The sequence below is a fragment of the Lepus europaeus genome, unplaced genomic scaffold (assembly GCF_033115175.1).
Source record: "Lepus europaeus isolate LE1 unplaced genomic scaffold, mLepTim1.pri SCAFFOLD_3_1, whole genome shotgun sequence".
Taxonomy (NCBI): Eukaryota; Metazoa; Chordata; class Mammalia; order Lagomorpha; family Leporidae; genus Lepus; species Lepus europaeus.
In genome coordinates this window covers 13,686,537-13,714,454 of record NW_026909276.1, presented here as the reverse complement: position 1 = coordinate 13,714,454, position 27,918 = coordinate 13,686,537, and the positions used below count along the sequence as shown (strand labels likewise).

The following is a 27,918-nucleotide window of genomic DNA, read 5'->3' as shown; positions in this document are numbered from 1 at the left end:
GCAATGTTAAGGAGAAGTATGTAGAAGCATTGAGAATAAAAGGCAAGAAATCATCAGTGAAACTGCAATGGGAATGAACAGAAAATAATTTCCAGGAAAACACCATGCATATCATTTCCAATATGTCAGAGAAAAAAATATATTAAAAGACAGGGCAGACATTTAGCTTAGTGTTTATGATGCCACCTCAGAGTGTCTATGTTTGATTTCCAATGCTGGCTCTAGTTTTTAGCTCCCAGATAATGCAGACCTGGGGACGCAATGGTGATGTCACTAATGAAGGAGGCCTAGATTCTATTCCTCAATCCTGGCTTCAGTCCTGCCCCACCTCTGTTTGGTGTGGTTATCTAGGAAGTGAATTAATGTGTCAAAGCTCTCTATCTCTCAGTACATCAACATTTTGCTCTATCAAGCTAATAAATATTTTTAAGTAAGAGAGAAAATACAGGTAAGACAAAGAATACAAATTAGCTTTTGCCCTTGTCTATGATTATTCTACTGATAAACAATTGAAATAACTGCCCAAAACATTCAAATGATAAACATTTGAAATAACATTATACATAATTAAAGTGAAAGCAATGGAATTATTTGCCCATAAAGAGAACCTGGGAATGTCTGCAGTACAATCTGCATTTGTGACTCACTGAGAAAAATGCTTAGAGATTTGTTTAAGAACCTGCAATAGTCACCAGAATTGTAATCCAGCAGGCTAAGCCTCCACTATCAATGCTGGCATCCCATGTAAACAAAGGATTTGAGTCCTTGCTGCTCCACTTCCAATCTAGTTCCCTGCTAATCTGATTGAAAGAGCAGTGAAAATGACTTGAGTATTTGGACCCTTCCATCAATATGGGAGACCCACGGAGTCCCAGGCTCCTGGCTTTGACCTGGCCCAGTCCCAGCCATTGTGGGCATTTGGGAAATGAACAGTAGATAGAAGATATATCCTTTTGTCTCCCTGTCTCTCCCAATCTCTGTAAGTCTGCCTTTCAAATAAATAATCTTAAAAAATAGGCCAGCGCCTCCACCTTGCGGTGTAGTCAGTATTGCCCCTCTTTTAGCCTGCTGTGCAATTCCCCTTGACAGATGTGGCCTTTGTGATTTGAACCTCCTGTTTCCCTCCAGCTTGGGCATTTCTCACAGCCAGTAGATAATGGGTTTGACTCTGTTGAATGCTCTGTGTGGCTTTCTAAACACTCAACAAGTCTAATGTAAAACCATATCCTTCCTTTTTCCTTCATATTCATACACAACTGTCAGTGTTTGTTTTGTGACAGAGTTAACATGTTGACTGGAAGTGTAATGTTACAGGTGATGATAGCATTTGAAGACCTGGCTGTGTACTTTACCTGGGAGGAATGGCAGAACATGAACAATGCTCAGAAAATCCTGTACAGAGATGTGATGCTGGAGACCTACAGGAGCCTCTTCTCCTTGGGTGAGTGACACCCATCACATTCCCAGTGATAACATTTTCTTGCTATTTGACAAGCAAGGGAACACTTTATAATGTTTAATATTGGACAGGATTAGAATTTGAGTCCATGAATAATCTGAATATCTACCATCTAACAAAAGATTCAAATTGGAACATTTGTTGCATAGCTCCTTAACCAAGCTGTAGTCCTTCAAATAACCCAAGATAGTGATTTTACAAAGTCTTACTTTGTTTCCATTAATAGGGCACTGCATTACCAAACCTGACTTAATCTTCAAGTTGGAGCAAGGAGAAGAGCCATGGATGGTGGACAAATGCTTGAATCAGAGCCTTTCAGGTCAGTCTGCACATAAGAGACAGGGAGGCCAAAGCAGAAAGTGTGTATATGTTGACTAGTAGTCTTTCCATGAAATTTTCTCAAGCCTTACTCCTGCTGACAGCTGGTTTTGTGGATCAGACACAGGCATTTAGAGATACCAGTATCTTTTCTAAATTTTGTTCTTAGTGAAGATGTTCTTTGATTAAAAAAAAAAAAAATCCAGTCATTTCCTGATGTTACTAAGGCTTTTATTTAGGTTTGATACATTCCCCAAATTCTAACTTGTCCTTATCTATACTTTTATACCTTTTCCTTCATGCACTTATTAGTTCCTTCAGTGCTTGTAAGTTAGGCAACATACAGAAACTTATTTTTTTAATCTTAATGTTTCTGGTCTTTTTTTTTCTTTTTTTGACAGGCAGAGTGGAGAGTGAGAGAGAGAGACAGAGAGAAAGGTCTTCCTTTACCATTGGTTCACCTCCAATGGCCACAGCACACTGTGGCTGGCATACCATGCTGATCTGAAGCCAGGAGCCTTCTCCTGGTCTCCCATGCGGGTGTAGGGCCCAAGGACTTGGGCTACCCTCCACTGTACTCCCGGACCACAGCAGAGAGCTGGCCTGGAAGAGGGGCAACCGGGACAGAATCCGGTGCCCCAACTGGGACTAGAACCAGGTGTGCCAGTGTCACAGGCAGAGGGTTAGCCTATTGAGCCACGGTGCTGCCCTGTTTCTGTTCTTCTTTTTTTTTTTTTTTAAGATTTATTTATTTATTTCAAAGTCAAGAGAGAGAGAAGAAGGAGAGACAGAGAGAGAGAGGTCTTCCAGCCACTGGTTCACTTCCCAATTGGCTGTCATGGCTGGAGCTGTACTGATTTGAAGCCAGGAGCCAGGAGCTTCTTCCAGGTCTCCCACATGGGTACAGGGGTCCAAGGACTTGGGCCATCTTCTACTGCTTTCCCAGGCCATAGCAGGGTGCTGGATCAGAAGTGGAGTAGCTAGGACTTAAACTGGTGCCCATAAGTGATGTTGACACTGCAGGTGGTGGCTTTACCTGCTTTACCACAACGCCAGCCCCCGGAAACTTATTTCTAACTCGTTGCTCAGATTGAGTTCCCTCTCATGATTTTGCCCAGGCATAGAACTTGCTCAGGACTGAATCAATAAGTGTGAACTCTCTTTTTTAGTCTCTTTTTTTTTCCCTCTGTGCCTCTCAAATAAATAAGAAAATTATAGTCTGTTGGAAACATTTGAGGAGTGAGCCTATAGTTGGCAAACCTCTGTTTCAGTCTGTCTTTATCTTTCATTCTGTCTCTCTGACTCTCAAGTAAGCAAATAAGTAAATGCTAAAAGATGGTCATGTGGCCGGTGCTGTGGTGCAGTGAATTAAAACCCTAGGCTGAAGCACCAGCATCCCATATGGGCACCAGTTCGAGACACAGTTGCTCTACTTCCAAACCAGCTCTCGGCTATGGCCTGGGAAAGCAGTAGAAGATGGTCTAAGTCCTTGCACCCCTGCACCTGAGGGAGACCCAGAAGAAGTTCCTGGCTCCTGGCTTCAGATCAGCACAGTTCTGGCCTCTGTGGCCAATTGAGGAGTAAACCATTGGATGGAAGAGCTTACTCTCTCTTTGCCTCTCCTCTCTCTTGTAACTCTGACTTTCAATTAAATAAATAAATCTTTAAAAAAAAAAAAAGATGGTCATGAGTAAGCCTCTGTGTTGTGACATCATAAATTATGAAGCTAGGAATGACACTGTGGTGCAGTGTGTTAAAGCTCCAGCCTGCAGCACTAGCATTGCATATGGGTGCCATTTCAAGTCCCAGCTGGTCCTCTTCTAATCCAGCTCTCTGCTAATGTACCTGAGAAAAGAGAAGAGGTTGGCCCAAGTCCTTGGCCCCCTGTACCCATGTGGGAGACAGGAAAGACACTCCTGGCTCCTAACTTCATCTTGGCCCAGCATTGGTTTGTTGTTCCCATATGGGGAGTGAATCAGCATATGGAAGGCTTCTCTCTGTCTATCTCTTTCTATAATTCTAGCTTTCAAGTAAATAAAGTAAATCTTTGAAAGAAAAGAAATCATAAACTAAGCATGAACTTATATAAAACATGAAAATAAGTGATCCTAGACTCACCAAGAAAGTAATGCGCTTTTGAGACTCAAGCTCAAGTAGCCTCCTGGGTTTATGTTGAGTGGCTTAGATTTTGTTAAGGGTGGAGTTTGAAGTATGATTTCTCTCTTATTTTTCAGTATCATTGAAAAATAAGCAAATAAAAAGATAAGAAAAGCATAGGAAATGAAGCTTTCAGTGAAAATAGGAGGCAACTGATTAAAAGCATCTAGAAATTCAAATTATCACACAGGAATGCTTACAGAAAGAATCGAGAGGAGGTAACCAGCACTGATGATTTCAGAATGAGCTAGAAAACACTTTTCAAAGAAGATGAGCACATCCCAGTTTGCAGAAACAAATTCTTCAAACTGATTGGGAGTGTTTAACTAAAGTGGTAGATTGGGACTTTTCTCTACCTGTTGTATTTCTGAGAGGCTGAAGGTGTTGGGTGTCCTTAGGAATTTGGGGAAGCTGGCATAGAGTAGAGACAAGGTAGTTTTTCATTTGAAAAATCCCACAAATGATGTTTACCTAGGAAGACTGAACATGAGACAATCTTAGATCCAAATCATACTCCTTAAATGTTGTCCTGCTTAAAGTACAGGCACATTTCACTCTTCTCCACCTGCAAGTAAATGATCATGTTTATGGTTGAAATATCGGAGAATCAAAAAGCACACAATTTTTATAAAAATAAACTGGAGAAAAAGGACAGGGGAAAAATGGTTGCTAGGTAGTGGGTGAATATTTTTATTAAATATTTGTCCATTCTTTAAAATATTTTATAGTTATTTCATCTTTGTGAAAGGCAGAGTGATAGTGAGAGAAGAAAGAGAGAAAGAGGCCCTCTATTAGCTCACTTCCCAGATGTCTGCAACACTTAAGTCTAACTAGTCTGAAGCCAGAGCTCTAGAATTCCTCTAGTCTTCCCTGGTGTCTCACAGGTTCCCAGGCACATGAAACATTATCTGCTTCCTTCCAGTTTACATAGGCAGAGATCTGTACTGAAAGCAGATTAGCCAGGGCAGGCATCCCACTCATCATAGCACAAATGTCATTCTACCATCCTTGACAAATTCCCATAGTAAAAAGGATCAGGTTTGAACATTGGGAAACCTCATGGTATATTAATGTATTAAGGAGAAAAACCATATAATGGTCACAAATAAGTACCTCATACTGATTCTGTGAAAATCTTATGCCACTTGGATAACAAGTAACTTCATTCTCTTTACATGAGTATGCCAGGAGAAACAGTAACATGTGATTCAGTGACATGATTGCTTTTTTCTCATTTCAGTGGTCATGAAAATGGATGACCTGATTAAGATCAACCTGGAAAGTCAGGACAAAAATCTGAATCAGGATTTTATGAAAAATAACAAGACATCAGCTCACAAGAGAGTTGAATTAAGAAAAACCCTTAGTTTAAATTCAAGCCATATTCCAACACTGATTATTAAAAAGGGAATCTATTCAGGATTGAATCCTGAGGAATGCAATAAATGTCACACTGTGTATCCCCACAGTGGGCCTGATCAACTACAGGCTGGAGAGAAATTTGATAACACTAAGATACCTGGAAAATCTCTTCACTTCTGTGAGCCTCTTAGTCAGTATGACAATATTCACATCATGAAGCAGCCATTTGGACCCACTGGACAAGCAAAAGTCTTCACAAGAAAGATGTTCTGGAAATCTGAGAGGGTTCATATGGCAGAAAACTGTAATAAATCAACTGTCACTTTTGGAAAAACAACTCAAATAGAAAAAGCTATCCATGAAAATTCTAGCCTCAATATGCATCAACAAACTCACACAAGAAAGAAATTTTATAAGTACATTAAGTATGTTGAACCTGTCATTCACCAGTCACATCTTACAATAAATCACAGACTAAATACAAGGGAAAAACTTTACACATGTAACCCTTGTGGAAAATCACTCAGTATTAATTCACCTTATGAATGTAATGACTCTGGAAAAGATTTTGGACAAAAGTCAGTCCTCAGGAAATGTCAACAAATTCACACAGGAGAGAAATCACATGAATGTAGTGATTGTGGAAAAGCCTTTACACAAAAGTCATACCTCATAAACCATCAGCGAATTCACACAGGGGAGAAACTTTATAAATGCCTTCATTGTGGAAGAGGCTTTCTGTGGAAGTCAGCCCTCATCATACACCAGAGAATTCACACAGGGGAGAAACCTCATGAATGTAATGACTGTGGAAAAGCCTTTGGACAAAAGTCAGACCTCATCATACACCAGCGAATTCACACAGGGGAGAAACCTCATGAATGTAATGACTGTGGAAAAGCCTTTGGATGCAAGTCACACCTCATCAGACACCAGCGAATTCACACAGGGGAGAAACGTCATGAATGTAATGACTGTGGAAAAGCCTTTGGACAAAAGTCAGACCTCATCATACACCAGCGAATTCACACAGGGCAGAAACCTCATGAATGTAATGACTGTGGAAAAGCCTTTGGACAAAAGTCACACCTCATCATACACCAGCAAATTCACACAGGGGAGAAACCTCATAAATGTAATGACTGTGGAAAAGCCTTTGGACAAAAGTCACGCCTCATTATACACCAGAGAATTCACACAGGGCAGAAACCTCATGAATGTAATGACTGTGGAAAAGCCTTTGGATGCAAGTCATACCTCATGAAACATCAGCGAATTCACACAGGGGAGAAACCTCATGAATGTAATGATTGTGGAAAAGCCTTTGGATGCAAGTCACACCTCATCAGACACCAGCAAATTCACACAGGGGAGAAACCTCATGAATGTAATGACTGTGGAAAAGCCTTTACACAAAAGTCAGACCTCATCATACACCAGCGAATTCACACAGGGGAGAAACCTCATGAATGCAATGACTGTGGAAAAGCCTTTACACAAAAGTCATACCTCATCATACACCAGCGAATTCACACAGGGGAGAAACCTCATGAATGTAATGACTGTGGAAAAGCCTTTACACAAAAGTCAGACCTCATCAGACACCAGCAAATTCACACAGGACAGAAACCTCATAAATGTAATGACTGTGGAAAAGCATTTGGACAGAAGTCAGGCCTCATCATACACCAGCGAATTCACACAGGGGAGAAACCTCATGAATGCAATGACTGTGGAAAAGCCTTTGGACAAAAGTCAGGCCTCATCGTACACCAGCAAATTCACAAAAGGGAGAAACCTCATGAATGTAATGGCGATGGAAAGGCCTTTGGATGAAAGTCAGACCTCATGAAACATCAGTGAATTCACACAGGGGAGAAACCTCATAAATGTAATGACTGTGGAAAAGCATTTGGACGAAAGTCACACCTCATCGTACACCAGAGAATTCACATGGGGCAGAAATCTCATGAATGTAATAACTGGCAAAGCCTTTGGACACAAGTCACACCTCATCATACACCAGAAAATTCACACAGGGCAGAAACCTCATAAATGAAATGACTGTGGAAAAGCCTTTGGACACAAGTCATACCTCATATTACACTAGAGAATTCACACAGGGGAGAAACCTCATAAATAATGATTGTGGAAAAGCCTTTGGCCATAAGTTAGGCCTCATGATACATCAGCGAAATCACACAGAGCAGAAACCTCATGAATGTAGTGACTGTGGAAAAGCCTTTGTATGAAAGTCACACCTCATATCACACTGGAGAATTCACACAGGGGAGAAAACCCATGAAAGTAATGACCAAGGGAAAGCCTCTGGATAAAAGTCAATCCTTTAGAAACATCAGAGAATTCACACAGGGAGGAAACCTCATGAATGTAATGACTTTGGAAAAGCCTTTTGACAAAAGACAAAACTCATCACAGCAGAGAATTCACACAGGGTAGAAAACTCATGATTGTAATAACTGTGGAAAGCATTTAGCCATAAGTCAACCTTCATCATGCATCAGGGAATTCACACAGGGCAGAAACCTTATGAATATAATGACTGGAAAAGCCTTTGGACAAAAGTCAAACCTCATAATGCACCAGAGAATGCACACAGTGTTGAAACTTCATGAATGTAATGACTGTGGAAAAACTTGATTTTAACTTCCAACTCCAAATGCATCAGAAGATTCACACAGGGAAATAACCTTATAAATGTAATGACTGTGTAAAAGCCTTTTTCTATAAGTTATATCAAAACAGAATTCACACAGGGCAGAAACCGTATCAATCTAATGAGTGTGGAAAAGCCTTTATAAATCATATGTTGTAAATCATAGCTCATATCACACCAGAGAATTCACATCGGAGAGAAACTTCATGAATGCAATGACTGTAGAAAAGCCCTTGGCAATAAGTCACATCACAGAATGCGTCAGAAAATTCACATGAAAAGAAACCTTTTGGACATAATGACTTGGAAAGCTTTTTCCCATAGTTCAGCCCTCATTGCACATCATCTAATTCATATGTGGGAAAACACTTTGTATATAATGCATATGGAAAAGCCTTTATCCATAAGTAACACCCCATAAAACATCAGAATTCACATGGGGGAGAAACCACATGAATGGAATGAGTGTTGGAAAACTATGCCAATATCACACAATATAACATCGAGAATTTATTACATGGTGGAAATCTTGTAATAAATGTGGGAAAGCCTTTTGTCAGAAGGAATACCTCATAACACATGTAGTTCAAACAAGGGATAGAACTTAAGAATATAATGAATGTGAAGGACTTTTTCCAAAATCAACATAACCATGTGACAGAGCCATTTGCTGGAAATTACATCCCATACAATAGGTACTCCCATAAGGAAGAAAAGTTGGGACCAGCGCTGTGGCACAGTAAGTTAAAGCCCTGGCCTGAAATGCTGGCATACCATGTGGGCACTGGTTCTAGTCCCGGTTGCTCCTCTTCTGATCCAGTTCTCTGCTATAGCCTGGGAAAGCAGTAGAAGATGGCCCTGCACCCATGTGGGAGACGCAGAAGAAGCTCCTGACTCCTGGCTTTGGATTGTGGCAGCTCCAGCCATTGCATCCATCCAGAGTTAGGAGTTAGGAGTCTCCACTCGGCTGCTTGCCTGATGCAGACACAAGCTGGCACAGATGTTATGTATGTCCAAAATGGCTCCTGCTCTATTAGCTTGCATGTCTTTGTGAGGTGATTGGAGAGAGAGAAACATGTCTGTACTGTCCCTTTTTTTTCTCTCTCCTCTAGTTTGGCTGGCACACTTTCCCTTGGATATTTAAGCCTCATTTCCTCTAGGTTCCTGCCACATTTTTGCCGGTGGCTCAGGCTACTGTGGTCTTGTCTCACCTCACTTTCCAGTTCTGGTGCATAGGCTCTCAGCTGTTGGAGTCATGATCCATGGGCACCATGCCATCCATGTGGGTTCACTGCATCCCTCTAATATCAGTAGAATTCCCTCTGTCATTTTTTACCTGACTCTTCCCTGAGACTACTCTATTTCCACTTTTTTTTTTTATTTTTTGACAGGCAGAGTGGACAGTGAGAGAGACAGAGAGAAAGGTCTTCCTTTGCCATTGGTTCACCCTCCAATGGCCGCCGTGGTAGCGCGCCGCGGCCGGCGCACCGCGCTGTTCCGATGGCAGGAGCCAGGTGCTTATCCTGGTCTCCCAAGGGGTGCAGAGCCCAAGCACTTGGGCCATCCTCCACTGCACTCCCTGGCCACAGCAGAGAGCTGGCCTGGAAGAGGGGCAACTGGGACAGGATCGGTGCCCCGACCGGGACTAGAACCTGGTGTGCCGGCGCCGCAAGGCGGAGGATTAGCCTGTTGAGCCACGGCACCGGCCTCTATTTCCACTTTTTAAAAACTATTTTCTCCTGGGCTAGAGCAGTAAGCTCCCTCCCTACTCCACCATCCAATTATTAGCCCATCTCTATATGATTATGACTCTGTTTCTGCCAAATTACTAATTCATATACCATATAATCAAAATTAAATGCCTTCCATGGAGTGCATATTTATTTTGTCATTTACTACTGTCACCTGCATGTGTAATGAGTAACCTGATTTGTAACATTCCTAACACAGGGAAATGATGGGCCCCACGGTTTGATTTATAATTGTGTGGTCATCTACTCACTCTAAATGCTGGAAGTTGTCCCAGCAACTGTCATGTGTATAGGATTTGAGTACATTGCAGTGCCAGCACCATCATGGTCATCAGCATAGGATACATTATTAATGTTTCTAGATGCTCCTGGAACTTTAAATTATTTTCTGATTGTGGAAATTTTCCAAACTACAAGTCTATATCATACTGTAATTTTTCCAGTTTATTCCAGACTGTTCTTTCACCAAATATTCATCCACATATTTGTTTTTAATTATGGCTCACATTAAAATGACATTGTTACTAAGGGCAAGACAAAGTTTTAACTTCCATGTGCATCAATTTTCTATATTTTGTCTTTCATTTTATTAATTTCATCTGAGTATGTCAATATCCACATGGAAAGCAATCTTAGCACTGCCAATGTATGATGATTTTTTTGGGCACTTATATTTTCATGTCATGAATGCACTAAATAATGTTCAAGTTGTCTTAGCAATCTCCATCTTTATGGCCTATCAAATAATTTTAGAACATTACATTCTTTTACACTTTCAAGGACACTTTTTTATAGCTTCTTTATATTTCGAGAATCAAAATTGTCATTCTCTTTAAAATTTCCATTCATTAGATCAAGACAATTTTATCTTGGTTTTAAAATTACTGAGTTTAATGGCATAAACTTTCTTTGATTTAAGAAAGCACAGATTTTCTGTATTTAAATGTGTATTGAGGGCTACTTTTATTAATATCTGTTACATCTCCTTGTAACCTTATTCCTGCTTCTACTAAATTTACCATTTGTACACACAACTATCAATATAAAACATATATTGAAATGAATACATTTCTCTATTTTTCATGTTGATTCAAATTTATTATTACCACCTCAATAAATAATAACCTAATTTGTGCCAATTCTAGTGCAGGGCACTTCAGGCTACCATGATTTACTTTATCATTGTAAGGCCATCAAATTCTGGCAGATGTCCAAATTTTATTTTCACAGTATATGAGAACAATTTAGGGTGCGTTCCATCACTCATTAGCAGGAGATTTCATTCTTAGCTTTATAGACATTCATGGAACTTGAAATTAACCTTTAATTATGAAAATTTGTTAATTTTTAAATTCACTGGAGTCACTCTTTTGCACAAATACTTAAGTCTAGACCAATCCTAACCCTGTGAATCTGTGGCCATGGTGATTTAATTTTTATTGTAAGATCATCATCACCCCCAACATTCTGTAAGTTGCCTTCTGGGTACACAGTGTCTCAGGGCCATTTTAGCCAAGGGTAATAATTCTTTCTCCTCAACGTAGTAAATATATGAATATATGTAACATATATAACATACATATATTTTATTCATAGATAAATTTGCCACTGTGTGTCTAGATACTAGTATGTTTCCTGAAAATTATGTGGGAAAATAGTGGGATCTTAATGTTATTTTTATCCCAGAATTATGTATGTTTATTTAATTTTAGAGGCTGGTAGACTTGGAGAAACAGAGAAACAGACTTTATGAGCTACAACCTGATGGCTTACTCTTCATTCTTGTAATTTTCAGAAACTGGATCATTACAGAAATCTGAGTATTCTTTTCTGATGATAAATACATTATACAAATTTCAAAATGTTGCTCTGTGTACATTTATATTACAAATTATATATATGTGCATTTACATTGTAATGTCATAAACACACACACATATATATTATATATATATAAACACCTTTAAAATTCCCCTTGTTATTGGTATAAATTTTTTGAATTTTAAATATTTACTTCCTTTTAAAATTTTAAGTAATATAAGTTTGATATATTTCACATATACAGACTAATGAATGTAAGTGACACTTCCCTCAATACCCTCCCTCCCACACACACTCCAACCCTTTCTCCTCTTCCCTCTCACATTCCCACTTAACTTTTACAAAATGATTGTATAGTTAACCCTACACTAAGTAAGAGTTCAACAAGTGAGCAAATAGTATGAAGGAAAAAAATAAAAAGAATCACTGTTCCTCAATGGAAAAGACAAGTGCTCTAAACAATCATCAAATCTGAAAAAGTGTATCTAACTCCAATACATTACATTTTAGGTACTCTATTAGCTACCTCAGATCAGGGAAAACATATGATATCTGTCTTTTGGGGACTAGTTTATTTCACTAAGTATAATGATTTCCAGTTTCATCTATCTTGTTGCAAAAGACAGGGTTTCTTTTTCTTTTTTTTTATAGCTGAGTAGTACGCCGTAGTGTGTATATACCATAATTTTCTTATCCAGTCAACAATTGATTGATATCTGGATTGTTCCCAGACCTCAGCTATTGTGAATTGTGCTGCAGTGAACATGGGGTTATAGATAACTCTTGCATATGCTAATTTCTTTTGGTTTGGGTAAATTCCAAAGAGTGGGATGGCTGGATCATATGGTAGGTCTGTAATCAGATTTGTAAGATATCTCCATACGGTCTTTCACAGTGGCTTGCACCAGTTTACATTCACACCAACAGTGGACCAGGGTAACTTTTTTCCACATCCTCATCATTTTTGTCATTTGTTGATTTTTTTTTGACAGGCAGAGTTAGGCAGTGAGAGAGAGAGACAGAGAGAAAGGTCTTCCTTCCATTGGTTCATCTCCCAAATGGCCACTATGGCTGATGGGCTGCAGCCAGCGCACTGCAATGATCCAAAGCCAGGAGCCAGGTGCTTCCTCCTGGTCTCCCTTGTGGGTACTATCCTTTCTTCCCAGTTCTGACTCTTAAAACTGTTCCAAATTATGGGATTTGATTCAATGCACCAGGTCTTTTTTTTTTAATGTTTAAATAATATTTTTAACTTTGTAGAAATTTGCATTTTCTTTTTTTCACTTTTTTTTTTATTAAACTTTTATTTAATGAATATAAATTTCCAAAGTACAGCTCATGGGTTACAATGGCTTCCCCCTCCCAAAACTTTCCTTCCACCCACAACCCTCCCCTTTCCCGCTCCCTCTCCCCTTCCAATCACAACATGATTCACTTTCAATTCTCTTTATATACAGATCAGTTTAGTATATATTAGGTAACGATTTCAACAGTTTGCCCCCATATAGCAACACAAAGTGAAAAAAAAAAATACTGTTGGAGTACTAGTTATAGCATTAAATAAGAGTGTACAGCACATTAAAGACAGATATCCTACATAATATTTTTTTAAAAATTAATTAATTTTCTATGCCATTTCCAATTTAACACCAGGTTTTTTTTTCATTTCCAATTATCTTTATATACAGAAGATCGATTCAGTATATAATTAGTAAAGATCTCATCAGTTTGTACCCATGCAGAAACACAAAGTGTAAAAATACTGTTTCAGTACTAGTTATAGCATCACTTCACATTGGACAACACATTAAGGACAGATCCCACATGGGATGTAAGTCCACAGTGACTCCTGTTGCTGATTTAACAATTTGACACTCCTGTTCATGGCGTCAGTAATCTCCCTAGGCTCTAGTCATGAGTTGCCAGGGCTATGGAAACCTTCAGAGTGGGCTGACTTTGATCTTATTCCAATAGTGTCATAGTCAAAGTGGAAGTTCTCTCCTCCCTTCAGAGAAAGGTACATCCTTCTTTGATGGCCCCGTTCTTTCCGCTGGGATCATACTCACAGAGATCTTTGATTTAGGTCTTCTTCTTTTTTTTTTTCTTTTCCATGGTATCTTGGCTTTCCATGCCTACAATACTCTCATGGGCTCTTCAGCCAGATCCAAATGCCATAAGGGCTGATTCTGAGGCCAGAGTGTTGCTTAGGACATCTGCCATTCTGAGTGTGCTGTGTATCCCACTTTCCATGTTGGATCGTTTTTTCCCTTTTTGATTCTATCATTCAGTATTAGCAGACACTTGTCTTGTTTGTGTGATCCCTTTGACTCTTCGACCTATCAGAGCCATCAATTTTGAACTGAAATTGATCACTTGTACTAGTGAGATGCCATTGGTACATGCCACCTTGATAGGATTGTATTGGAATCCCCTGGCACATTTCTAACTCCACCATTTGGGGCAAGTCCGATTGAGCATGTCCCCAATTGTACATCTCCTCCCTCTCTTTTTCCACTCTTAAATTTAAAATTAAAACACCTAAGAATAATTGTGTGTTAATTAGAGTTCAAAGACTAGAACTAGAACAACAACAACAACAAATACTAAGAAGGATAAAGTATTACATTGTACATCTAGAGTCAGGACAAGAGCTGATCAGGTCACTGTTTCTTATAGTGTCCATTTCACTTCAACAGGTTTCCCCTTTGGTGCTCAGTTGTCGCTGATCAGGGAAAACAAATGATATTTGTCTCTTTGGGACTGGCTTAATTCACTCAGCATGATGTTTTCCAGATTCCTCCATCTTGTTGCAAATGACTGTGTTTCATTGTTTCTTACTGCTGTATAGTATTCTATGGAGTACATGTCCCATAATTTCTTTATCCAGCCAACTGTTGATGGGCATTTGGGTTGTTTCCAGGTCTTAGCTATTGCAAATTGAGCTGCAATAAACATTAATGTGCAGATGGCTTTTTTATTTGCCAAATAAATTTCCTTTGGGTAAATTCCAAGGAGTGGGATGGCAGGGTTGTATGGTAGGGTTATGTTCAGGTTTCTGAGGAATCTCCAGACAGACTTCCATAGTGGCTTAACAAGTTTGCATTCCCATCACAGTGGGTTAGGGTCCCTTTTCCCCCACATCCTCACATCCCCTCACATGTTGTTCAATCTCCATGTGTTTGCACGTGCTCTAGGGATTCCCGAGTTGCTAATTTCCAATTTCATTCCTTTGTGGTCTGAGAAGCTGCATTGTGTGATTCTAATTCTTTTGAATTTGCTGAGATTTGCTTTATGGCATAGTGTGTGGTCAATCCTAGAGAAGGTTCCATGTACTGCTGAGAAGAATGTAAAGTCCTTAGATATAGGATGAAATGTTCTGTAGATATCTGTTAGATCCATTTGGGCTATAGTGTCATTTAAATCTACTGTCTCCTTGTTGATCTTCTGTCCTGTTGATCTGTCTATCTCTGAGAGTGGAGTATTGAAGTACCCCAGTACTTCAATATTGGTGTCTAAATCTCCCTTTAAGACCCTTCACAAGTCTTTTAAGTAAGCTGGTGCCCTGTAATTAGGTGCATAAACATTGATAATCATTATATCTTCCTGTTGAATGGATCCCTTAATCATTAAATAGTGCCCCTCTTTGTCTCTCCTAACAGTTTTTGTGGTAAAGTTTCTGTTGTCTGATATTAAGATGGCTATGCCCGCTCTTTTTTCATTTCTGTTGGCATGGTATATATTTTTTCCAGCCTTTCACTTTCAGTCTGTATGCATAATTGTTGGACAGATGAGTTTCTTGTAAGCAGCAGATAGATGGGTTTTGTTCCTTAACCCAATCAGCCAATCCTTGTCTTTTAACTGGACAGTTCAAGCCATTAACATTCAATGTGACTATTGAGAAGGAGTAACTTTGCCCTGTCATTTGCCAGATTTTTTCTAATATATGGTTTGAGACTCCTGTGATCTTTTGCTGTGAGGTTTCCTTCCTTTATCTTCTTTCATATTGGTGACCGTGTTTCTGTGTTTCTGTGTGTAACACAGCTTTAAGCATCTTTTGCAGGGCTGGATGAGTTGAGACAAATTCTTTCAATTTCTGTTAGCTGTGAAAGGTCTTTATTTCACCCTCATTCATAAATGAGAGCTTTGCAGGATATAATATTCTGGGCTGGCAGTTTTTCTCTCTTAGTACCTGGGCTATATCTTGCCATTCTCTCCTAGCTTGTAGGGTTTCTGATGAGAAGTCAGCTGTAAGTCTAATTGGAGATCCTCTGAGAGTAATCTGGCATTTCTCTCTTGCACATTTTAGGATCTTTTATTTGTGTTTTACTGTGGTGAGTTTGATTACGACGTGTTGTGGTGAGGATCTCTTTTGGTCATGTTTATTAGGGGTTCTATGCGCTTCCTGTACTTGGATGTCTCTGTCCTTCTCCAAACCTGGAAAATTTTCTACTAGTATCTCACTAAAAAGGCCTTCTAATACTTTCTACCTCTCCATGCCTTCAGGAACTCCTAGAACCTGAAAGTTGGGTTTTTTAATAGTATCCTGTAGATTCCTGACAGTATTTTTTAGAGTTCTGATTTCTTCTTCTTTTCTTTGGTTTGACTGTTTCCTTTCCTGCTCTCTGTCTTCTAAGTCCGATATTCTCTCTTCTGCTTCACCCATTCTGTTTATAAGGCTCTCTAATGTGTTTGTCATTTTATCTATTGAGTTCTTCATTTCATTGTGTTTTTTTGTCACTATCACTGTTTCTTGTTGTACTAGTTGTTTCATTTCACTTTGATTCCTCCTTAATATTTCATTTTCACAAGAGAGATTTTCTATATTGCCCATTAAGGATTTCTGTAGTTCAAGAATTTTTTTGAGAACTTCTGAATGTTCTTATCAGGTTTTTGAGATCCGCTTCTTGCATTTGCTCTATGTCTTCATCTTCATAATCTTGGATTGGGGTGTCTTGTTCATTTGGGGGTGTCATAGTTTCTTCCTTTCTCTTTTTATCTCGGTTTCTATGTTTGTTGTTTGGTATTTTGGAGATAATTTATGGTTTGTTTTTTTTTTTTTTTTGGCTATGGTGTTTTTTTCTCATTATAATATGCCTCTAAGTTGGCTGTCTGCTTTGATGGATCCTTAGAGGCTGTGATGGGTGTGGCCAGAGAGCTCCGCTTGATTCTTTAGGTTTAAGGCTGTGCAAAAAGCGACTCACCCAGATTGTTCTCTCCCTTGCTCCTTGCTGGATTGCTCTCTCTCTCTCTCTCTCTCTCTCTCTCTTTTTTACTCATGGGAAGTAATTTGGCACAGGTGAGTGGAATTGAGGGTAGTTGAAATCTGGCCTCTGTGAGTATTCGTTTGATCCACCCCTGGGACCACACAAAGAGTTTATGCAGCCCTCATTGTGTTCTCAAGTTTCACCAAAGTTTCAAAGTTAATGAGTTTGTGAACTTGTTGGCGGCGCTTTACATATGTAAAATGGCACCTGCTCTTTCTTTTGCTTGATGAGTGAAGAGATAGGTCTCTGCTTTTCCCCCCGAATGTCTCGGGTTTCTGACGTCTTTGTCTTACTTTCCGTTCGTTCCCGTGCTGGCGAGATTCTGTGGCTCGTCTCCCGCGGTTGGGTTTACACGCGGTGGGCTCCCAGTAGGTCCTCTGTGTAACATCCACTAGATCTGGAAGCGTTTCCTCTGCAGTATTATTCTTGAGTCTTTTCCTGAGGCTACAGTAATTCCACTTTTATGAAACTTTATTTTCTCAAACTACGGCGCACATGCTCACTATCTGCCATCTTGGCTCCGCCCTCCCAGGTCTTAAATTTAAGGTTTTATTTTTTACTTTTGAACAACCAAAGAGACAAATTTTGTGGTATTTTGAAGTAATCTATTATGTTCTATTAATGCCTCTTAAGTTCTAATTGTTTAAAACAACTGAGTTTTAAAGAAGTTATGATTTGATTAAATCGGGTCTATACTTTGTCATGATGTTAAGGGATCTTATTTCAACCAGGTATTTTGAGCCTTCTTGTCATCTGTTTTTTTCAAACTTTTATTTAATGAATATAAATTTCCAGTGTACAGCTTATGTACTACAATGGCTTCCCCCTCCCATAACTTCCCTCCCACCTACAACCCTCCCCTCTCCCACTCCCTCTCCTCTTCCATTTGCATCAAGATTCATTTTCAATTCTCTTTATATACAGAAGATCAATTTAGTATAAAGATTTCAACAGTTTGCACCCACATAGAAACACAAAGTGAAACATACTGTTTGAGTACTAGTTATAGCATTAAGTCACAATGTACAGCACATTAAGGACAGAGATCCCACATGAGGAGCAAGTGCACAGTGGCTCCTGTTGTTGACCCAACAAATTGACACTCTAGTTTATGGTGCCAGTAACCACCCTAGGCTGTCGTCATGAGTTGCCAAGGCTATGGAAGCCTTCCAAGTTTGCCAACTCTGCTCATATTTAGACAAGGTCATAAAAGACAGAGTGAGGATAGTAACCAATGATCCTAAGAGTGGCATTTACCAGGTTTGAACAATTATACAGCATTAAGTGGGGAAGAGGACCATCAGTACACACAGGTTGGGAGTAGAGCCATTGGAGGTAGAGTAGAGGTTATGATTACAAAGGAATGAGGCCCAAGTGCACTAGACAGGGCCTAGAACAAAGGACAGAGTCATTATTAGAGGAGCTAAGAAAGGTGCTGTGTAAGCTACAATTAAGTTTTCTGATTGAGAGGCAAATAGAACCTGATAGAAGGGGCTTGATAATAATCTGGTGGGCTTTAGGCCTTGTAAGTTAAGAGGCCCAGACCTATCTATCTCTTCACATGGGGTATATCCTAAGGGAGGTGTGAACCTCCTAGGGGAAGGCACTCTGTTGACTTTCATTACTTGGCTGGCCTGGGAGGAGAGCTGGCCAGGTAAAGGCAGGGGGCATCTCTAACAAGAAATTTACAGTTCTGCCTGCAATGTTGCTGACCCTACTTGACCATCCCCTCAGCTGCAGTGGTCACTTTGGAAGTTGGGCTGAGTGAAGTGCTTTTCAGCTTAGAGCCAATGAGATCTGTGGCTCTGACCTGGGCATCCTTCGACTCCAGGGCAGGTCCATTTCCAGTGATCCAACTCTTGGCAGAGCTGCCAGGGCTCTTCACAAGCTGACTTCTGCTGAAGCCCAGGCTTACCACTTTGAAAGCCACTGCAGTGGACTGGTCTGTTGGGTCTCCTTGAGGGCAGATCACTGTACAGATCAGCCATTAATAGGCCTGCCACCCATTGCTTCTGGTGCCTAGCTTTCTTTTCCTCCTGGTTTGTGTTAAAGCAGACCAGAGGATGCAAGTCAAGGGAGTGCCCGAGTCCCATCTCTAAACTTCGGTGGCCTGAACTACAAGTCTATAGTCACAGGCATGTTCTGTAGTAGTTTTTCTAAGGTAGACAATGCCCATGAGGAAAATTATATTCTCACTTAAAAACTTTCTTTCCCTTTGGTCTGAAAGGGAGGTTTTTTCTACTTACTGTATACTTCGCTGATGGCGAAGAGAATCTAGCTATGAGATTATTATTTAAGTTCTTATTTTGGCTATGCTATTACAGAAAAATGTTAGCCATCTCTTTTATAAGGTCTAAAGATTAAATTGTGCATCCTACAGATTCCTTCATAATAGAATTAGTTTCCTACCTTGAAGAGAATAGAGAAATGAAAGAACAAGTTGGGCTTAGAATAGAGAAATGAGGGAGCAAGTCCTAGATTGCTTGCTGACAATAGCAATATCACATGAATACTTAGCAAACCGTTTCAACCATTAGATAACAACTTAAGAAAACGTTTACCAGAAGGTCCAATGCCTTCTATAAATTTTAAGAATCATGTATTTGGAAACACCTCTTAAATATCTAACATGGTGTAGTTTGTTTAACCAGTAAACTTAAGCACAACCATATAAAATGTTTTTAGTTTCTTTCTACCAAGAAGTTTAAAACATATGATACACAGATTCAGGTCACACAAATTAAAATGTATCTTTGATTGATTTTAGCAGCTTAAATTTATGGACAATCTTATATATAAGCCATTCAAAATAAAACTCTTAATAATAATATTTTTATAATAATTATAATAATTTTAATAATAAAATTTCCCCATGTGGACATACACATATAACATAGCATAATAGACCAATATTGCAATTTTAATAATAGCTTTTAAAATCTTTAACTCTTTTTGTAGATTGCCAATTGATTTGAATTGCTTTTTGTTTTTAGTAACCTCAGTTAACCATACTTTCTCTCAGTTGGTACTGTTGATACATTATTGGCTTCATCTGTTTACAGAGCCATCCCAAAGTACTGGATGCAATAGAAGTGGCTGGAAAAAGTCCATAGGAACCTATAGGAGGACAGCTAAACACAGAACCAACAAGGCTTTAGTTTTATGAGCAGCAAATCATATATAACTGTGGATGACAAAAGACTTTAAGTCGCCATGTTTAAAATTATAAACTCATCAACCAACAAGAGGCACTTGCTTACTTCACAGTATTTTTGAAAGCACCTGTAGGATTTTACAAGTATTTAACCCTTTAGGCCTCTGGGGCTTTCTCATTAAGATAACTATCATGTCTAGTAACACAAAATCATTAGACTTTTTAATTCTAATTTCTACTTCTTTTCTTTGGTTTGCCTCTTTCCTGTTCTGTCTTCTAAGTCTGATATTCTCCCTTCTGCTTTGTCCATTCTGTTTATAAGGCTCTCTAATGTGTTTGTCATTTGATCTATTGAATTCTTCATTTCATTGTGGTTTTTTGTCACTATCACAGTTTCTTGTTCTACTAGTTGTTTCATTTCATTTTGATTCCTCCTTAATATTTCATTTTCACGAGAGAGATTTTCTATCTTGTCCATTAAGGATTTCTGTAGTTCAAGAATTTGTTTTTGAGAACTTCTTAATGTTCTTATCAATTTTTTGAGATCCGCTTCTTGCATTTCTTCTATCTCATCATCTTCATAATCTTGAATTGGGGTGTCTTTTTCATTTGGGGGCGTCATAGTGTCTTCCTTGTTCTTTTTAGCTTGGATTTTGCATTTGTTGTTTGGCATGTTGGAGATATTTGGTTTCTTCACTGTGGTGTTTTTTCTTGTTACACTATGACTCTATATTAAGTGGACTGTCTGCTTTCGGTGGAGCCTTAGAGGCTTGAGATGAGTGTGGACTGAGAGCTGTGTTTGGTTCCTCAGGGTTGAGGGTGTGTCAAAGATGACACTCCCAGGTTAGGCATGGTAAATCTCTCTTTCTTTCTTTCTTTTTTTGATTCAAAAGGGAAGTAATTCCGCACAGCTGAACGTAATTGGAGGTAGTTAGCAGGCAAATGATACACCCACAGGAGCCAGAGATTGGAAGCTCTTTTCCAAGGACCACACAGGGAATCTCTGCTGCCCTCAGTGTGGGCGCCAATTCTCCTACAGTCTCCCACTGGGTTGCCAAGTTATATCCTAATCTCCTGTTATTTCACCTATCCCCCCAGAGTCAGGTTTTTCTGCTAGGCTCAGGGCCAGTGCAGACCTGAGGTCGCCCTGCTTATGACGTATGTCAAAATGGCGCCTGCTCTTTGTCTTGCTCGCCTTTGAGGGGTGAGCGGAGAGAAAGAAACTCGTGTCCGTATTGGTCACTTTTTTTTTTCCTCTCTCTCTTCTAGTTAGCCTGGTGAACTTTTCCCCACAGAGTTCCAAACCTCGTTCTGTCTAGTCTCCTCTTTCTGCTTTCCCGCTGGTGTCTCGAGCTATTGAGGTTCGGCTCACTTCGCGTTCCAGCGCTGGTGTGTTGAGTCTGCCGCTGGTGTCCTGAACTTGGGCTCCCAAGCTCTCCACGCAGGTCCACTGTGAATCACTAGTTCCAGAAGAGTTTCCTCTGCTGTTTCTTCCCCTACTCTTCCTTGACCCTGCAGTATCTCCACTTTTATTAACCTGTCTCTCCCCCGGACTAATAGTGTGCTCCCTGCCTATTCCGCCATCTTGCCGCTCTCCTTTCTTGTCATCTTTTACAGGCATTCAAAAAAATCAAAGTTCCAAAGAATTTGAACTTTGATATTTCCAGTTGGGTTCCTGGAAATGTCAAAGAATATATGTCTCTCATCTTGGAGAGACACCAGCTAATTAATCAGGCTATTTGGGTTACATTACAGATACTGTTAAAATGTGATATCGTGCTAAATTTGTTTTGATAATATAAAATAAAATGCCACTGATACAAATGTGTGAAAGTTAAAAAGTCTAATGATCATGTGTTACTAGACAATCTTGTGTTACTCTTAATGAGAAAGGCCCAGAGGCCAAAAAGAATTAAATGTTTTGTAAAATCCTACAGGTGCTTTTAAAAATACTGTGTGAAGTATCAAATGCCTCTTGTTGGTTAATGAGTTTATCATTTTAAACATAGCTATTTAAAGTCTTTACTCATCCACAGTTTTGTATATCAGATTTGCTGCTCTAAACTAAAATATTGTTGGTTCTGTGTTTAGCTGCCCTCCTATAGGTTCTGATGGACTTTTTCCAGCCACTTCTATTGAATTCAGTAGTTTTGAATTGTTCTGTAAACAGATGAAGTCAATAATGCACTACAGGTTCCACCTGGAAGAAAGTATAGTTAATCAAGTTTTCAAGAACAGAAAGTAATTTTAATTGGTTGGTAATAAAAAAAAGCTAAAGATTTTAGGAAACTATTACTAAAACTGCTTTATTGTTCTATCTTGTATGTTGTGTTATGTGTGTATTCATATTGTATGTCAACATGGGAAAATTTACTTTGAGCTCTGTCTTAATTGGTTTATCAAGGAAGGATTGCTCATAAATTTAATAGCTAAAATTAATTGAAGATACATTTGATTCATCTGACCTGAATCTCTTTGTCAGATGTTTTAAATTTGTTGATAGAAAGGAACTAAAAAATGTTTTATGTTTCTGTTTGTTGTTTAAACAAGCCACATCATGTTAGATATTTAAGATATATTTAAATACATGTATTCTTGAAATTTATAGAAGGCATTGGACCTACAGTAAATATTTTATATGCTATTATTTAATGGTTAAAACCACTTGTTAATATTCCATTTGACATTGTCAGTGGGCATTCAGGCAAGCCTGACTTGCTCCCACATTTCTCTATTCTCTTTAAGATGGGACACTGACTCTGTCCTGAGGGATTCCTCAGGATGTAGTTTGAGTTTTAGATCTTATGAAAGGAGTGACTAACATGTTCTGTGTAACAGCATAGCCAAAATGAGAGCTTAAATAATAATTTCATGGCTGGACTTACTTCACCATGGGATCCCAAATTCCCTTGGGCTAGATGGTGAAAGTGGCATCTTAAGTTTTGACATATATATATATATGATTAAGTTTAAAAGTGACTGTATTTGATTGCATTAAGTTTTAAGTTGGTCATGTAGGAGGCACTAATTGTTAAAGTGATCATATCAATAGAATTAATATAATTAAAGAGGAGTAAATGCTTCAACATGGGAAGCAGTCCATACAGCAGACTCATAGAATGGCAATTGCTCTAAGTAACTCTCAGTTACCTCAGAGTCATCCCTAAAGTCATTCTGATCTGGCTAAAAAGCCCACAAGAGCATTTCAGGCATGGAAAGACAGGACACTTGTGTGAAAAGGTGTACCTACAGGGAGAGTCTCCCTTGGTGAGACTCCTGTGGAAAGAAGTGGTCATCAAAGAAGGATGTACTCTCTTCAAAGGGAGAACTTTCACTTTGCTTACGTCCTTCTCTAAATATTGACTGAGTTTGTGGATTCAGAAGGCTTCCATAGCCTAGACAGCTCATGTCAAGAGCCTTGGGTGATCACTGACATCACACAAGAGTGTGAATTGTTAAATTAACCATAGGAGTCACTGTGCACTAACTTCCCATGCAGGACCTCAAGACTATGCTTAAAAAAACAGAGGGGAGAGTATGATACCCCCACTATTAGTGTATTAACTTTGCTCCTTTTACCATAAAGTTCTTACAGGTCTCACCCCCTGGAGAGCCACCAGCATTGAAATGCTGGAGACCTCTCACAGGTGCAACCCAATTGCCTCTGGTTTGGTGGAGGGACCCAACCACCCAACAATGGAAGGGGCCTGATCCCCTCATAATGATGGGCAAAGGTTTTTCTTGTGTTTTCCAGAGATCACTCTGCAGCCTGTGTGGATAGCAGCCTGAAATGCCAAACCCTGGACCCAGTCTCTGAAAGCTGACCCTCTGACAAGCCAACTTCAGCACCTTTCCCTGAACAAGCCATTCACAGAAAGATCCTCTTCAGATCAGCTACAGCTTAAATGGAAGGGACCTTACCAGGTGCTACTGAACATGACTACCTCAGTAAAATTAGGATTAAATGTCTACCTCTCAAGTCCTCACAGGTGTACTCAAAAGACATGCCTGATTATTCCTGTAAGCCAGAGATCTAAAGAAAAAAGAAAAGTAAAGCCTTTGCTTTCCTCACATCAAGAGTGCTGCACCTGAAGGCAGGCATGGTGTACCTGCCTCTTTTGATTCTCTGTTATTAATAATAAAACTCCTAATGTGTTCTTCTATTATAATTCTCTATACTCAAGCTAAATGGGTTTATAATGTATCACCACCCACTATCTGGGAGTCTGTAGGATGTGGTCTTTTCATCTTAAAGGGGCACTCCACTTACAATTGGTCATGTTCCAGTTTTGCTCATACTAATTAACAAACTTACATGTTCCAGAACTCAACAACTTCTGGGAGTAACTGACCATGCAGGGGACACAGACATTGGTAGTGACCAAGATTGCTCCAGCTCACAAAGAGAATTTGTTAAATGAGATAGGCAGAGACTTCCAGACCCAGGACAGGCAGGGCCTGCACTACATCCCTCATAAACAGGAAGCAGCTATAGAAGATGTGATGATTCTACACCCTTCAACATCCCTAGGATTAAGGGAATGGAGTCTCTGAAGGGGGAATGATGCAGGCAGTCATACATCATTAGACTTGAGAGCTGAAAGGCTATGACTTCATCACACTTTCCCCATGCCCCCTGCATGATCTCATGCCCCTGCTTTCCCATATCTGTGCACCCGCCTGCCAATTACAAAGGCCTGAAACATGGTGGGCCTGATCTTTTTCCCTTTGCCCTTCTTTTCCTCCCTGCCCTTAATTCCCATGGTAGGCATTCTTCAATTTAATTTAAAGCTTATTATAGGTTGCAGCTTGTTGCCGTGCCACGCTAAGCAGAGTCACACTTGCCCTAAAACAAAGGGAGGAGATGTGGGTGATCCTGTGAGACTTTCTGCCTAGCCCATGTGGCTAGCCTGACTGATGGTGGGAGGTGGGAGCCTCAGGCACATTTCCTCCCACCCCCACCTTCTGCCAATTAGGTAAACTGTTGCTGGGAGTGGTCCAGGCCCACCTTGAAAGCTACCCTAACTATGAGACCTTCAAGGTAATTGGAGATGCATATTGGTGCCAGTGTTGGTTCTATCCTATAGAGTTAGGGTTGCCCTGAATTAGTTATGCCCCTTCTGCCTGCCCTTTGAAAGTGTACATGGTCTTTAGTAAAGGTGGACATGTTCACTGAAGCCTGTCCCTGGTGCTTTCTGTGGAAGAACACCATTGCCTCACTCTCCCCAATGGTGGGGCCTCACAGGACAAGTCCACAGCTCTTGGCCTGCTCCCTGCTTGGTATGGACCCTACTGAATTTCCAGACTTTCCTTTCTCCTTTAGATAAAGCCCTCAATCTCCTATGTGTTTCTCTCACTGAATAAAAGCTTAAAAACTCAGCTTATCATCTGGTCTATTTGAGCCACTATTCAGAATTTGTCTCTGAATTCATGGCAAGAACCCACACAGATTATTAATTTCAGAAATATTAATAAGTGCTGAAGTCTTAGGGCCAAATTATGGAGTCTTTTATTTCTAAAAGCCTATGGCTGCACAGGGGCCTGTGCTCTCCAAATCATACTGCCCTGATAGAGCTCAAGGGTAAGCTTCAAAAGGCCAAAACCATATCTTGTTGAAGTTAATTACAAAGCCAAGCATTTGTTACAGGAGCTAGAGCAAACAACATTATGCTTATTTCAGGGGCATTAACCAGTTTCCCAGTACTTAGTGTAAATAAACTTACAAAAAACCTTTCACAAGACTAGTTTTTGAGTAGCTACCATTTGCGGGACTGGTTACAAAAAAATAAGAGGAAAATGAGGGACAAAATGGAGTGACTCTGGTCAGGCCATAGCTCATTTGCACTTGAAAATCAGTAAAATGTAGCCCAAGGTTCTGCAGCTCCTCCTGCATGGACCCAGAGGCCCCTCTGACTTTGACCACCTTGACCTCAGCATAACCCCAGCAGGGCTCCCCATTCTCTGTTACAGGAAACTGGGTTGCCAGCGTCACTGCAGAGAACAAGAACAGTCCCACAGTGACAGAGGTGGAGCCTGGAGCTGGAGTCTCTACAAGCGGCAAGGACCCATGGCAGTGTGGCCAGGAGTTCCCCAGGTCTCACAGAGGACAGTGAGTATGCCTCTGGTGGACTTCTTGTTGCAGGCAGAGGATTGTTCACCTGCAATCCTCACTTCAGGACTGGTTACTATGTGAATCATGCTGGCTGTGAGGCCTTAGCCCCATGCAAAACTTGGCTCATCCCTTGGCTGCCTAGAATTAATCTCAGACATGGCCAAGCAGACCCCACAGCACTGCTCAGTGCATGGCATGGCCTCTGTCAGTGAGGATAGTGTCAACATAAAGAAGCCACACCACTGCCCCTGAGCCAAGCACCCAAATCACTTGTCTGTCCCAATGTCTGAACACCAGCCTGTTTTCAAAATCAATTTCATTGTGACAGGATGAAGAAGTCAATAAAACTGGAGAAAAAGATTCTACACACTTTTCAAAAGATAAAGAGGAAGAATACATCTGGACTAATCCATAATGCAAACATTATACAACTGCAATGATTGAAGAAATCAAATTTCCACATGAGCAATAATATAAAAAATCAAACTAAATTTTGAAACAGGATATTCTTCAATAGGTGAATGTATGAGTAAACTGTGTTGTGTCTGAGAGACCTCAGCCTGGATGAATGCGCAGCTATTTTAGAATAGGCCTCCATCTTGTAATTCAGGCCTGACCGAGCCCTGAACCCTGAAGCTCATGAAAGAAAAAATAAATAAATGAACTCCCCTTGAAATAAACCCCACCTAGCAACAGCCAATCAGCAGCTAGCAGGGAGATACCTAAAGTTTCAGGTGTCTTTTCAGGCACTTAAGGTAATTGATAATATCCTGAGACCCTGCAGTTTGGCAAGTACACCATAGTGGCTCTGACCCTATACTTTAGCCAATCATTTTTTTTTTACTTTTTGACAGGCAGAGTGGACAGTGAGAGATAGAGAGAAAGGTCTTCCTTTGCTGTTGGTTCACCCTCCAATGGCCGCTGCGGCTGGCACGCTGCGGCCGGCGCACCATGCTGTTCCAAAGGTGCCAGCCTGAGTAGTAGTTTTACCATTAATTCACATAGTACAACACACTGAGGACAGAGATCCTACATGGGAAGCAGGTGTACAGTGATTCCCATTGTGGATTTAACAATTGACAGTCAGTAATCACCCAAGGCTCTTATCTTGAGTTGCCGAGGCTATGGAAGCCTCTTGAGTTCACAAATTCCAACCTTATTTAGATAAAGCCATAATCAAAGTGGAAGTTCTCTCCTCCCTTCAGAGAAAGATATCTCCTTTGATGGCCCGTTCTTTCTGCTGGGATCTCACTCACAGAGATCTTTCATTTAGCAACCTGGTTATTTTTAAAGTAACAAGCTGATATAAGTGCATATGAAAATGCAAAGAATCTAGGATAGCCAAAATAACTGAAAAAATAATAAAATCAAAGGGATGATGATTTTTAAGTGTTATAAATTTATACTAATCTAAAGTATGCTGTTGTCATACAGAAAGCCAGACAGATGAATGGAACACAAAAGAGGTTCCAGAGAAGATCCAAACACAGTGAACAGGTTTTCTACAGAGGCACTATCACAGTGCAGGGGAGAAAGTATAGCCTTTTCAACACATGCTGTTAGCACAATGAGATACTAATTTCCAATAAAATAGCTTCTATTTACAAAATTGAAAAGAAAATATGCCACAGATCTAACTGTAGTACTGAAAACTACAATACTTCCAGAAAAAAAAATCATAGAAGAAATTTTTTTTCACTTTAAGTTAGGCAAAGATTTCCTAGATACAAGAAAAAATTAAAATCTATAATTGAGTACAGGGATAATTAACACTTAATCAAAGCCTAAAACTTCTTTTCTTCAAGACTTATTTATTTATTTGAAAGGCAGAATTACAGAATGG

At 39.8% G+C, this 27,918-nt stretch overlaps 1 protein-coding gene across 1 annotated transcript; it reads left to right on the top strand.

The window, feature by feature from the left end:
* Positions 1 to 1,202: 1,202 nt before the first annotated feature.
* On the top strand, positions 1,203 to 26,714 carry LOC133755120 (zinc finger protein 260-like). Its single transcript, XM_062185396.1, has 6 exons — positions 1,203 to 1,441; positions 1,686 to 1,778; positions 5,175 to 8,712; positions 23,718 to 23,887; positions 25,934 to 26,072; positions 26,404 to 26,714. The coding sequence occupies exons 1-3, from the start codon at positions 1,288 to 1,290 to the stop codon at positions 7,130 to 7,132; spliced, it is 2,205 nt and encodes a 734-aa protein (XP_062041380.1). The 5' UTR covers positions 1,203 to 1,287; the 3' UTR covers positions 7,133 to 8,712; positions 23,718 to 23,887; positions 25,934 to 26,072; positions 26,404 to 26,714.
* Positions 26,715 to 27,918: the final 1,204 nt, after the last annotated feature.

Bases quoted from the DNA above. Each gene is read 5' to 3' on its own strand.
- LOC133755120 (XM_062185396.1), top strand. From the start codon at position 1,288: ATGTTGACTGGAAGTGTAATGTTACAGGTGATGATAGCATTTGAAGAC. The intron at 1,442-1,685 runs GTGAGTGACACC...TTCCATTAATAG, and splicing joins CAGGAGCCTCTTCTCCTTGG to GGCACTGCATTACCAAACCT. The intron at 1,779-5,174 runs GTCAGTCTGCAC...TTCTCATTTCAG, and splicing joins CTTGAATCAGAGCCTTTCAG to TGGTCATGAAAATGGATGAC.